General features: G+C 37.1%; 1 protein-coding gene and 1 pseudogene across 1 annotated transcript; one reads left to right on the plus strand and one right to left on the minus strand.

Annotated features, from left to right (window-relative positions):
• Positions 1–9,228: 9,228 nt before the first annotated feature.
• On the minus strand, positions 9,229–9,756 carry LOC139189772 (uncharacterized). The gene has a single exon (XM_070808996.1). The coding sequence runs from the start codon at positions 9,754–9,756 to the stop codon at positions 9,229–9,231; it is 528 nt and encodes a 175-aa protein (XP_070665097.1).
• Positions 9,757–11,681: 1,925 nt separating this feature from the next.
• On the plus strand, positions 11,682–12,594 carry LOC139189773 (protein NRT1/ PTR FAMILY 3.1-like; annotated as a pseudogene).
• The last annotated feature ends 890 nt before the right edge of the window (positions 12,595–13,484 follow it).

Here is a 13,484-nt window from a genome sequence, read left to right on the forward strand (position 1 = left end):
GAAAATTGCTTTAGTCGTTCTCATTCTGTCATGGATTATTGGTAGAATTATGTCACGGCATAAACAAAAGAAATGGGGAGAGTCGGTCAAAGAGGGAGCAAGAGAGCATCATGATTTATATTTTTTTTACCTCGTTGACTCCCATATTCTTCACTTCTGAAAACAACAGGAAGCTGCTTTGCAGCTGGAAAGGAAGGAATCCAAGACGCAAAGGCAGGGACCAGAAACGAAAAGAATAATAGAATAAAGGATAATTGGGGAAGGACGTGAGAAGAGAGGGAAGGCAGCGAGGCTGCCAGAAAAGAAGAAAGAAAAAAATATAAAAAAGAAAGGAGGGAGCGGGAGAGGGGGAGCTGCCTTTGGGCAGCTCGCAGAGAGCACGCAGAAACGCAGGGAGAGGGGTGTCAGGGAGAACCAAAGGCAGACAGCTGCCTTGCGGCAGCAGATAGCACGGACAGAAAGGCAGCAAGGCTGCCAGAAAGAAAAAGAAAAAAAAAAAAAAAAAGCAGAGAAGAATAAAATGAAGGGCAGCGCGGGGAGAGACTGGCGCAGGAAACGGAGAGCAAAGCTGCAGTGCCAGAAATACGCGAGGAAGTCAGGGAGTGAAGAAAGCTGCAAGCTGTTCTCTCTCTCTCGGTTTAAACTTTCCAAACTTCTATTTTATTTCTGTTTTAATAATATGTAATTAAATTTATCTTGGCTAGAGGTTAATTCAAAACTATGAATATATTTGTAATATGAATTGATTACCTTCGGTTGTGATTTCATAAGTTGTGATTTCAATTTACTTATCCGTTCGTATAAAAACTGATTTGTGTATGTTGGTTGAGAGTGCACGCTTAATTTACATGCATGAATTTGATGCTAGAATATAAGTGAATTTCACCTAATCGTTATGAATTTATTTTCACAAGTAGTAAAGGTTGCTAGTCACAATCACGTTAAGTAAATTCTTGGCAAGAGTATCATGCTTTTCATAGTTACGAATGCCTCGTCAATGCTTATAGTTTTCACAAAGTTTAATGATCTTTGATTGTATCTCTATTGTGCTTTTCACGTAGGGGACTTTTGAAGAATGTTTTGAATTGTTGTATGCGTTTTCCCGTCCAATTCAATAACTTAAGGAAAACTTGAAGATTAAAAAAGTGCTGTTCACGGTTAATCTGGAGTATTGAGATTCATAATTTATTGAAAGAACAACTGGAAATCGTTTTGTATGCAAATGTGTCATGTGTGGAGAAGAACCCTCTAGCTAGTCCGTCATTTATCATTTTACCTTAATTTTATGTTTTTGTCAATTCTGTAATTTAATTAAGTTTAATTTACATTTCATCAAAACCAAACACCCATCCATTATTAAATTATATTATTTATTTAGTTTTCTTTATTGTTAGTCTTTTAATTTAATTTCCGTCCATTTCAGTTCCTAGTGTCTAATTTGATTGTTTTCATTATTTTGAGTCATTCTAAGTGTGTTTTGAGTTATTAGAGTTTTTAGCCTAGTTTTGTGTCCTTGAGTCTTGTTTAATATTTTTAAATTAATTTAGAATAGATTAGCAATCCCTCCTAATCCCCGGCCTAGAACGATACCCTACTTACATCTATACTACAATTGTCAAAAAGAGGGTTTAATTTGTGCTTATATATTTCGCATCAAAGGCAGTTTCCCATTTGTCCACGAACATCCTCAGGCCGAAGCTAGGGTTTTCCATGGACATTGTGGCCTCCCATTTACCCGATACTACTTTGGTTGCAGAGACCATGTTGAAGTTGGAAACGCCGAAGGACTCGACTTTGAACTTGACATTTTCGGGACGGACGACCGCAAACACAATGATGCTCATGATGAGGGTCGCAATGAGTATGACAACATTATGATGCAGAAGCAGCGTGCGAAGCTGGTCGCGGCTGCATCATGTTGAGAGTACGTGGTGGTGTAATACGCGTTCTAGTGTGCGTAAAGGGTTGTAACCAGCGTTGGGAGGATAGCCCTGGTAGGGTGGGGGTGGGGGATACCCATTGTGAGGCTGAGGGTAGCTCATATTGGACGGTGGGTAGCTACCCCCAGGCTGGGGGCGGTCGGCCGTTGAGGAGGGAGATTGGTCTGTCTCTGAGAATTGAGTCGGAGGTTGATCTGCTGCCCGGGGTTCATTACTTTGGGCCGTAGAAGCCATATATGTATTTCTATTGTATTTATCTCTATTGCTATTTCTCTCCCCTCAAGAATCTCCCCGGAGAGAAAGAAAAGCGAGAAAGAGAGGCATTTTGGGGGGGGGGGGTGAGATAGAGGAATGTGGAAATGAAGGAGAATAATTATTGAAGAAATTAAGTGTGTAAAAATAGGTCCATCGGGTGTGAAAAGCGCGGAAATAGCGTGGGACGAGGTAATTAATTAGAAGTTCTATGTTGAGTAAATAATTGATGAGTGTAAATGGATTGATATGGCCAGCAGAATTGGAAAATGAATATTGTGTTGACATTTGAGTTGATAAGTATTCCAATTTCCAAATATGTAGTAAAGCTTTCATTAATACCTAGGTGGACGGAGAGAATTTTGGGTGAGGCTGTCCTGTGCCGCTGTGCGGCAGCTGACTCACATGGAAGTGACCTCCACTCGATCACACTTTTAATTTGTAAACGAGCTACTACACACGACAGTCTCAATGAAGAATTTCTCATTAGACGATAATCCTATATATTTCATAGTGTCAGAGAGCGAGCTACGTACTACAATCAGTACTTTGTTTATGCGCCAAATTTTGAGGGAAAACAATAATACATATTGATTAAAAAGGATCACAACGAAACAAGGAAAACTTAGTTCATGCCCTAAGTGATTGGGTGAGCCATACTACACATATTAGGACTTGAAATACGGTGCCTGCCAACGATTGATTGTGATTCTTGAAGTAAATGGTTGCCATCACATGCAATGAATCACCTTCAAACTACACCTGTCAGACCCTACGAGCCACCATAGCTTCCAAATGAGGTGGACAAAACAACCGGCGATGCAGCCGCAACAAAAAAGAAAATTCCTTCTCAATCTTGGACGCCGATGTTTATGCAACCCTTCCCGCTAGACTCACAAAATGCACCATCAAAATTAACTTCAAGCCAACATGGACTGGAAGTGCACCATTTTCGCTGCCGCACTTGTTGCTTGCTTTGGTATTTGAAGATATATATTACTCTAGCCATGTTGATTCTCGGGTAACTCCTTCTACCGGATCCATCTCCCCTTGCCAAACAGATTGTTCCTAGATTTCCACCACGACTAGAGTTAACTGACCTTAGGTAGATCATTTGCCATTTGGAATAACCATTCTTTGATGAAGAGAGGGCGTACTGAGTTCACCTGCAAGCAGAGGCGGCGTTGAGGGGGAGCGAAAGGTGTAATCGCACAGGACCTCAAAAAAATTTTGGTATCTTATATTTATATGTAATAATGTTATATATTAAAAATATACTTTTATTAGCACTTTAAAATCTTATAGTGTACTTTTTGTAAGTGTAAATTTTTTTCTTTCTAAATATAAAAATTTGGAGTGTACAATGAGATAGTAGGAGTGCCAATAACAACACCGTAAAAAACAATTTTCTTTTGAATTTTATTATATAATAATGCTATATATTCAAGTGAAACTTTAAAGTTAGAGTTTTTGAAGTTTTTTTTTCTTTATTTGGTTGCTTAAAATTGAACTGTTTTTTATTATTTAGTGAAGGTTATGTTTGTAACTTTTTTTATTTATTTAATGACATTTGTAAACTTACAATCAGTGAGTCCTAAATGTTGTTTTGATTTAAGTTATTATTTTCTTGTACCATATATTGTCCTACTTTTTTAAAAATAAAAATTATCTTAAAATATGACATTTTAATAAATTTCGCACAGGATCTCCGAAATCTCAGAGACAGCCTGCTTGCAAGCGCAAAGGATTAACAAACCAAAAGCGAGTAGCATGTGGACAGTCGCGCAACAAATTGTTTAAGCGCCAAATTTTGAACTTGAAGCAAATTGTCTGAGAAGTGAGTTGCCACGTACCTTATTTGGTATCTGATCTCTAATGCTTGCGTTACAAAGAATAAAATTTTCTTTCAATAGACATAAAGCTCTACTTGTCTTGCCATTATTTAACTTTCATTCTTCACTAGTAAAAAAGTAACCAAATATACCTAGTAATTTTATCTTTACCTTGGAAAACGAAAACAAGGAAATTGAATCCTGCAAAAATCAAGTGCCAATCCCAATTGTTAGTTTGTGCCCAAAATTTTATACCTCACAAATCTGTAAAATCAAGTGAAAAATACGCTTCTCTTTTTTAAAGGAAATTGTAACCTCTATACACGTGGATCTAAACAATACCTCTTCCCCATCAGTATGAATCTTGTAAGGAGAAAACACGAGGAGAGTGAGAATCAAACTCTTTCCTGATGCTTCACACCTAAGTTCGTGAGATAACTCAGTAACGAGAAAAAGAGAAACCAAAAGAACACAAGAAAATAAGTCTTATTAAATTCTTCATGTTTATAAACCTCAATACTCAGGCAAGGGGACGAAACACCAGCCTCCTTCACCAACAAGCTTCCCCTCTCCAAACGAAGACACAAATTCCACTCTCAACTCCCTACACGCCTCTCCAACACTCAAACCCCAAAGCCATGCCCAAATTCTAGTTTTCCCAAACTGATAAGGCACAACCAAGTCCATCTTCATCTCCAAACTAACCTCCTTCAAATTCTCCTCTCTCAAAACATCAAACACTAATTCCTCCCCACACTCTGTCATATCAAATCTTATGAGCAGCGCGTTCGGCCTCTTTGCCTCAACGTTCACTGGCTTCACTGAAGCACACCACAGAGCCTTGAATTTCGGGTAGTACACAAAACCTTGAAAGTGTTTGGTGTCAACTTGGAGACCATTGTTTTGGCTGAATATCAATTCCGCATCCCAAACGGCACTCTCCAGTTCCAAGATAGGGTTAGTTAAGTTTGAGATGGAGAAGGATTGCTGATTGATGGCAATGGGGTACGTTCGGATGCCGGAGTTCAACGACATGCAGATGGTTGTGGCAAACGCAAGTGCTGTGAGGAGAATTGTGCCAGCAGCAAGTTTGATTTGCATTGATTCGAACAGTGCCTTATTATGATCGGACGGCCACTGAGAAGCCATGACTTTGTTTCAGTTTTTCTGCGAGGAGAGAGAGAGAGAGAGAGAGAGAGAGTATTAGAGCAAAATTAATATGGAAAACTACAGTCAAATTCAGCGAATCAGTGCATCAAATTGTCAAACGATAAAATTTATGTCATTAATTGAATAAAATAAATTCAGTTGCTTACCATATGAGAAAAGCGAATAGAAAATACAACCATTTTACCATACGAGAAAAACGAGTAGAAAATCACAAAATCTTCATAAATTAAGCCCTAAATACCCTGCTACTTTTTTGAAAGGGGCCGACCCATCATTTTAGCATTAACGTACTAGACAGTATGGCGCGTTATCGCTAAGTTTATCAATTTAACCCACTGACATTACCGTTTCTAAAAAAAACACAAATAGATGTGCGGTAATCAATTTCAGGGATCACATTGGTCGATTTTGAATTTGAAAGACTAAAATGAAGAGTTAAGTCAACAGTCCTTGAAAGTTTGTACCTATAAATACAATGAGATCACCACGTAAATTACAAACAAAGGTCCTTTAACCAAACATCATTCCCTTGCCTATATTACAGCAGCAACTAGCTCAAGCTTCACATTATTGACATGTAGAGTAAGATAAATTACATCATTTAGGCAACGGAATGGAGCACTTACGCCCCTCAATTATCTTTCCCTCGGTACCTTTTGAACCCCAAAACTCAACCTTCAAACCTGAACAGTTGGGATTTAAGGCCACTTGGGTTCCCATTCCCAGTAGCTCCTTCATACTATAGGAAGCATCTATATGCATCTTCAAACTAAAACTAAGGTAACCCTTCTTTTTATCTTCACACAACTGCTTCATCACTCGATCTTCCACATACGGTTGTTCCCCCTCACAACTGGTGGAATCAAACTTGATCTGTACAGTTTTCTGCTTCCTAGGAGGAATGCGCAGCGTTGCATCCACTGAAGCACATGATAGAGCCTCACTTTCTTTGTAATACACATAACTCGCAAAAGGGCTGAGGGTAACAATTAAGCCGCCATTTTGGTTCCCAAATGTCAACTTGGCTTCCCACTCAGCTGAAAGTGACGAATTTGAAACTTCAAAATTCGATAGAGAAAATGCATCCAAACGAAGCACAAGGGGGTCTGTCCCCGGACCGGACTTTGAATCCACATAGTTGCCAACGAACCATAAAGAAAATCCGATGGCGGTTGCTAGACTCACCACAATCAAAACAAGGACTATGTATCCACGAGCTTTATTGAAATATGGAGATGATTTGCACCACAAAGAAGCCATATAAAACTCTTCCTGAAATTATGTTAGTATGGTTAGTTTTGATTTGCAATTTGATAACATAATATGTTAGTATGTATGGTTAGTCTTGATTTACAGTTTGATAGCATAATATACTAGACATATGGCGAAACATTGTTTCTCTTTGTTTATATATGTACCACTTAATGTTCCTAAAAAGTCTATCTCACTAACCGGCAAAAGAAATAACATTCTAACAATAAATTAATTTGAAATAAAACAGAGTACGCAAATCTTTTCTAAGTACATTACTCCATAGGAGTACGTGGTAGGCAGGCCACTAGAGGAATATCAATCTGAATTGTTGCAAGTGAATTCTTATTATTTCTTCATGTACACTCATTGTCACTGCAGTCTGTAAATTTCCATCTTTCTTTTCAGAAATTGAATAATGAAATCCCTATCGTTTAGGAAACTTAATTGGTTTGTAAAACCCGTTCGCCAAATATGATAAACCGAGTTGACAATTTAATTTAAGATTTTTTACAACTTTCTTAAAAAAGAACAAATAAATAAAATCATACCTTGTGAATGTGGTGGTTATTTTTCTTGGACAGCGATCAATCCAATTATATGGAGGTGGGGGAAAATTATAATTAAGTGATGAGTCAGTCTTACAGAAAAAGTGGAGATATTGATCGAAAGAGAGAAGAACAAATGAGGGAAGATGGCAGCGGTTACACAATATTACAGGAGAATTATTTGTACGGGAAGATATATAGATACATACGACGGTTGGGGTTGGGGACGTTAACAATTTATTCTGGCGAAGCGATGTTTCATGTTTGCAGTTAAGTTTTTTTTATTTTTTTTTATTTTTATGTTTTAAATAAACGATATTATCTACATTAAAGAAAAAATGGTGAGCTTAGCCTCATAATGGACTAACAATAAAGTGGTTCAAATTCGTCTTTGACGAAAATCGAACCTAAAACCTTTCGTTGGCAGTTAAGTTTTAACTTTACTATTTGTTTCTGAGTTTCACGGTTTAACTGGGATCACAAATGCTGGAAAGGGGGGCCAGGTCAGTTGGTAGATCATTTTCTAATGCAAATTATAATTTTTGTACGGTAAACTTTCTTTAAAACTTTGATAAATATAGCTCTCTAGTGAGTCGTGACTATGACCATTTACTTTCACGATTGGAGAAAATATTTTCTTTTAACTGCCAGATTATGAGTTCGATTTCATTTATTCCATACTATTTTATAATTAAGATAAGATTAATGCTAGTTAGACCAACATTTTAGATCAAATTTACAAATCATGTAATGTGTCATCAATAAGAAATGAAAACCTTAATCAGCATTTAAGTTAAAAAAATCACATAAAAAATACTTTTTGGAAGAAAATCATTTCAAATACTTTTTCAGTAACAATTGAGTTTTTGTTTAAAAAAAATACGTGCTTCTAAAAAGTCAGCTTTGCTTTGCGAGGGACTTAGCATGGTTGATACTAATTTCTTACATCCTTATCTAACTTTGCTTTGATTTTTGTTGCTGATGGTGCTGGGCTAAACTTTAACTAGCAAATTGATAACATCAGAATTTTTTAGCCGTGTCGTGTCGTGTGGTGCACCTCTATTCATATGGCTTCTACTTCTTTGGTACAGGTTCCAATTAGAAAGATAAAAAAAAAAGGAGAAATTAGATTTTCATCCTTCATATTGCTACTACATTGATTAAAATTCTATTCCTTTTCAATATTTGATCAAGGTCCTTGGGTATTAATAACATCATTAATTATTTCAATAATAAAATATTTTTTTATTTCTAAATATATTCATTTAATGTTAAAAATGTTACAATTAGTATATTTATATTTATGACTAAATTTTTTATCATATATTTTTAGTTTTAGTTTCTACCTATTTTTAATTTGTAATTCTTTTTTAACTTGTACCAATTTTCTTTTCAGTTTTAATTTGTACCCATATTTTTTAAAGTTTATTTGTATTTGTACCCATATTTTTTTTTATTTGTACTTTTTATTTTGCTAAATGTACCCATGCTAATTATATGTACCCATTCATGTAAAAATTTTTAATCTTAAAATGTACTCATTCTTAAATATACCAATTTGTTATATGTAAAATGTACCTTTTTTTTATATAAAATCTATTCAATTTTTTTCTAATCCATTTTTAAACTTATATGGGTACATTCTTTTTTCTTTGATTTTAAAATGTATCCATGTCAAGTTTAATCGAAGAAATTTACTAATGTTATTAAGCCTAATATCTTTTTTTTTTTGTGATTTTTGAAGAATGTACCCATGTTTTGATACAATAAATTTTTTGGCTAATTTTGATGAATGTACCCATGTACACACACACACACAATAGTATATTTATATTTTTAATATTTTTAATCCCACAAATTATGTTTTTTTATTATTTAAAATCTCATTTATATAAACAACTAAAATTTATAATTTATAATTTAAAAAATATAGTAATGTACAAAAAAATAAATTATCACATTAATTTCAAGGACCTCGATCAAAAATTAAAAACCAACAAGGTTTCAATCAAAGAATATTCATAACTAAGGACCGCATCCAAAGTCTCAAAAAAAAAAAAAAAAAACAAGGCTTCATCTATTGATAATTTACAATTGCAAGATCCTTAATCTACATCGAACCATTACATTATAACCTCAAATTAAAAAGCTAATTCTGGCCTCGTGCCACCTTGAAAAAAAATGGAAAAAAAAAAAACCTAATTAGACTATTTGATTAAGAAAAGTCTGATTTAGTCAATTAATTAGCATGGGAACTGAGCACGTGATAGGCCCTCCACTAATCCAGCTTCCAAACCCAACTTTAGGCAAGAAGCCAACCCTTAAATCCAAACATTGAGGGTTCATTGTAACAGACTGTGTTCCACACCAACCGCTCTTGTACGTCGCCCAAGCAAACATTTCCAAGCTTAAATCCACAGCTCCTTCTTCCCCTTGCCTTTTCATCTCGTCCAACACCCCCTCCTCCACAGCCGGTTGATCAACATCTTGTGACCCCATCGTCGATATCTTTACGTGCATGGTTCTTTGTTGCTTCAATCCCAGAACAAATGGTTCCAACGAATATGTTAGGATGGTGCTATCTTTGTACAAAATTGAACCATCTAAACGGTTGAAGCGCACCCATGAAACCAGATTAGGGTTCTCTATTGTGAAGGTTACGTCAAAGTTGGCACCAAGCATTCCTCTTGAGATGTTAAGTTTGGACACGAAAAGAGAGTTGAGTCGAATTTTCGGGGGTTGTGGAAAGTGGGATGTGGCCATAAAGACGCATATCAAGGTGACAATCCCTAATGCGAGTAACAAAACACGGTGGACAAGTACTAATTTCGATGTCCATCTCGATGTAATAGGCTGCGGTACGTAGGAGTTTGAAATCGAAGGGTTGTGTGAAATCGGGAGCAGGGGAACGGTGACTGAGCGTTGCGCTGTTTTACTAATTTCCATGATTAATAGGAGTTTATGCTTGTAATATAATGTCAGAGCTTATTAAGATTTTTGAGGGAAAGAGAGGGAGAAGATGATGAGGAAATGAACCCGGGAAAGAAAGTTAATATAAAGGAGAAAGGGTAAAACTGAATAACTGCTAGATAGTAGAGGTCGTTATAAACTAAAATTTATTCGGAACCAAAATTTACCAAAAGAGAGTAACAAAGAACTAGTGGAATTTCTAAACATCAGTCATTTGATAACAAAAAATGATTAACTGCGCTAAATGTCTACCTAGAAGTTGAAAGTTGTTGAAATATTGTCGGGGAGGGCCTAGCCAATTATTTTTAGTTGACGTGATCAGTTGGAAAGGATGATAAAATTTTCCTTCGAATTCTTATATAAAGAAGGGTTGTGATTTTCACACACCTTTAACTACTTTTTCCATACCTCTTTCTATTTGGTATCTTACTATTTAATCTTCTATATATACCCCTCCCTATTTAATCTTTCATTAATTACCATAAAAAAAGTAAGAAAGATATATATGAAAGATTAAACAGTACGATACCAATTAACTATTAAAAAATAGGGAGGGGTGTGGGAAAAGTAGTTAAGGGTGTGTGAAAATCACAACCCATAAAGAATATTGCGCATATCTCTAGATGTTAATCAGACGGTGGAGAGAGCCTCAAGCCTAAGAGCTTGTTGTTAATGGATGAGGATCCCATCCGGATCCAAATGGTGGGGATCCTAGGTATCCTCATATCTTAACCATTTATCGTATATTGTGCGATCAGTTTTCGTCAGATACTATTTATGTTTAATTTTAAATAATAAAATTTAAATAATTTTTTACAGTACGATATACGATTAACGGCTAGGATGAGAGGATCTCTAGGATCCTCACCATTTGAATCCGGATGGGATCCTCGACCAAGACTAACAGTTTGTTGTTACCTAGGTCAAACATTTTATAAAAATAACGTCTGCGCGTTCAATTGTATATAAATTATAATTTAGTGATTTTAGTTTCTTATGTTCTTTAAACCATTAATATTCTTTTTCTTAAAATAAAAAGAAAAACCCTGGTCGATAGAGAAAATAATAAGAAGAAGAAGAAAAATCTTTTGTTGTTGACTCATGCTTTTGGTCATGGGTTAGTAGTAACAATCCTTCTTGGTCTCTTTCTTCCCATCCATTCAACTTCTCTCCTCTATTCTTCATCTTGTTTGTATCATACTTAGGGCCTCCGTATTTAGATCTCGTATAAATACTCGGAGGACTCAAATGTAATTATGTAATAAAGGAAGGGGCAAATATGTAATAAGTGAGGAGCCCTTAGTCTATAAAAGGACTCATCACCCTCCTCATTTGGAGAGGCCAATTCCTAGGCCATGAGAAGCCTCACTCTCACCCTCAGAGGCTCTCACCCTCTCATCCTCTCACAAATAGAGAAATACAATATCAGTGTGACGTAGCCCAAACATTGGGGTGAACCACGATACATCTTGTGTTATTTACTTTCTTGCAGATTTACGGTCGAATTTACGTTGTTCCAAGACCCCTCATGTTTTGTGCATCAACATTTGGCGCCGTCTATGAGAATCGACACGAAAAACTATGTCGGTTCTCTTTCATTTTTTCATCTCACCACCGAAAAATCTCACACTATCCACCGTGAATCTGCAGAAACACCAAACCAAAATCCCAGTCTCATCTCTCTCTCTAGAAACCTAGTATAGGAGTAAGACCAAAACTAGAAGATGGAGGAGCAAGGCAGCATCCATGCTGCAAGGAAGAAGGGAGGCTTGGTCACAATGCCCTTCATGCTAATAAGGTTTGTGAGAAGTTGGCTGTGGTGGGATTCCATGCAAACATGATAAGCGACTTGACAACGCAGCTTCATATGCCGTTAACAAAAGCAGCCAACACCCTTACCAGTATTGGTGGCACTGCAAACTTAACCCCTTGCTTGGCGCCTTTATTTCTGATGCCTACATTGGCCCCTTCTGGACTATCACTATTTCTTCCATTATATACCAGATTGGAATGATTTGCTTAACAGTATCAGCAGTACTTCCACAACTAAGACCTCCCCCATGCACCCACGACCAAGTTTGCGAAGAAGCCGACGGAGGGCAGCTAGCAATTCTGTATGTCTCCCTCTTACTAGAAGCACTCGCGTCGATCCGACCCTGAGTCATGGCATTCGGGGCGGATCAGTTCGACGAGAATGATGAAAAACAAACCACCAAGACGTGGAACTACTTCAACTGGTACTATTTTGTGATGGGGGTATTAATATTAGTGTCTATAACGGTGCTTGTGTATATTCAAGACAACATTGGATGGGGTTGGGGACTTGGAATTCCAACTATAGCCATGTTTCTCTCAGTTATTGCGTTTGTGATCGGGTACTCGCTTTACCGGAACTTGGCTCCGGCCGGAAGTCCGTTTACCCGGTTGATACAAGTGTCGGTGGCTGCCTACAAGAAGAGAAAGTTGTCTATGGTGTCTGATCCTAGAATGTTGTACCAGAACGATGAACTTGACCGTCCTATTTCTATTGGTGGAAAGCTTCTTCACACCAAGCATTTGAATTTCGTAGACAATGGATTAAGTGAGGCTAACCCTAAGGTGCGTGCTATTATTGATATGGAGAAGCAGTGACAGTTCAAGAGTCTTGAGCTTATTGCCTCAAAAAATTTTACTTATCGAGCAGTGATGGAGGCAGTTGGCTCATGTCTAACGAACAAGTATTCAGAAGGTTTACCAGAGCAACAGTAACGTCAGGAGTTGGGGGAAGAGTATGGGCCTACAATGGAGGTGCATGGGGGAAAAGAGGAAAGAGCTGGAGAGTAACATGCAATCCGCTGTCAAGTGGGTCGTCCACTGCGCATATGCAGAAAAAGAAAAAGGATGAGGAAGGAGATCAGGATAAAGAAAAAGAAAAAGGTCATGATGTTGGTGAGAGAATATTTCAGAAATAGGAAAAGAGAAAAGGAAAAGTAAAAGGCAATTGGCTGGTGACAGTAGTGCAACTTTGTGGCTTTCTTATCATGCTTCCCTACTATTTCATCCCAGCAAGCAAAAAGAATCCAACCCCTGCAGTTTTGAAAGTTGCAGGAGACGCAGTGGAAAACAAAAGCGAAAGCAAAGCAGAAAGCAAAAGCAAGGAATAAACATCCATACTGCAAAAGCAAGGAAAAAACACCCCACCAGAATGATGTGATTTACTTTTCTTATTTTTGAATGATGTAAATTATTTTTCTTATCTTTCAGAGACATCTGTATAAACCCATCAGAGGGTAATAAAAAAAAAAAGGCAAGCCCAAAATAATGGGCTGCAATGTCATGTGGAGGGCGAATGCCCATATGGCCAAAAGAGCCAGGCCCTATAACTCCAAATTTATTCGGCACTCTGCCGCTATTATCACCAACCAGGTGATCAAAAGTACACCTAGTACTTCCAAAATTATTCGGCACCCTGCCGCTATTATCACCAATCAGGTGATCAAAAGTATGCCCAGTACTCCAAAATTATTCGGTAGCTTGCCGCT

This window comes from Malus domestica, chromosome 12 (genome assembly GCF_042453785.1).
Source record: "Malus domestica chromosome 12, GDT2T_hap1".
Lineage (NCBI taxonomy): Eukaryota > Viridiplantae > Streptophyta > Magnoliopsida > Rosales > Rosaceae > Malus > Malus domestica.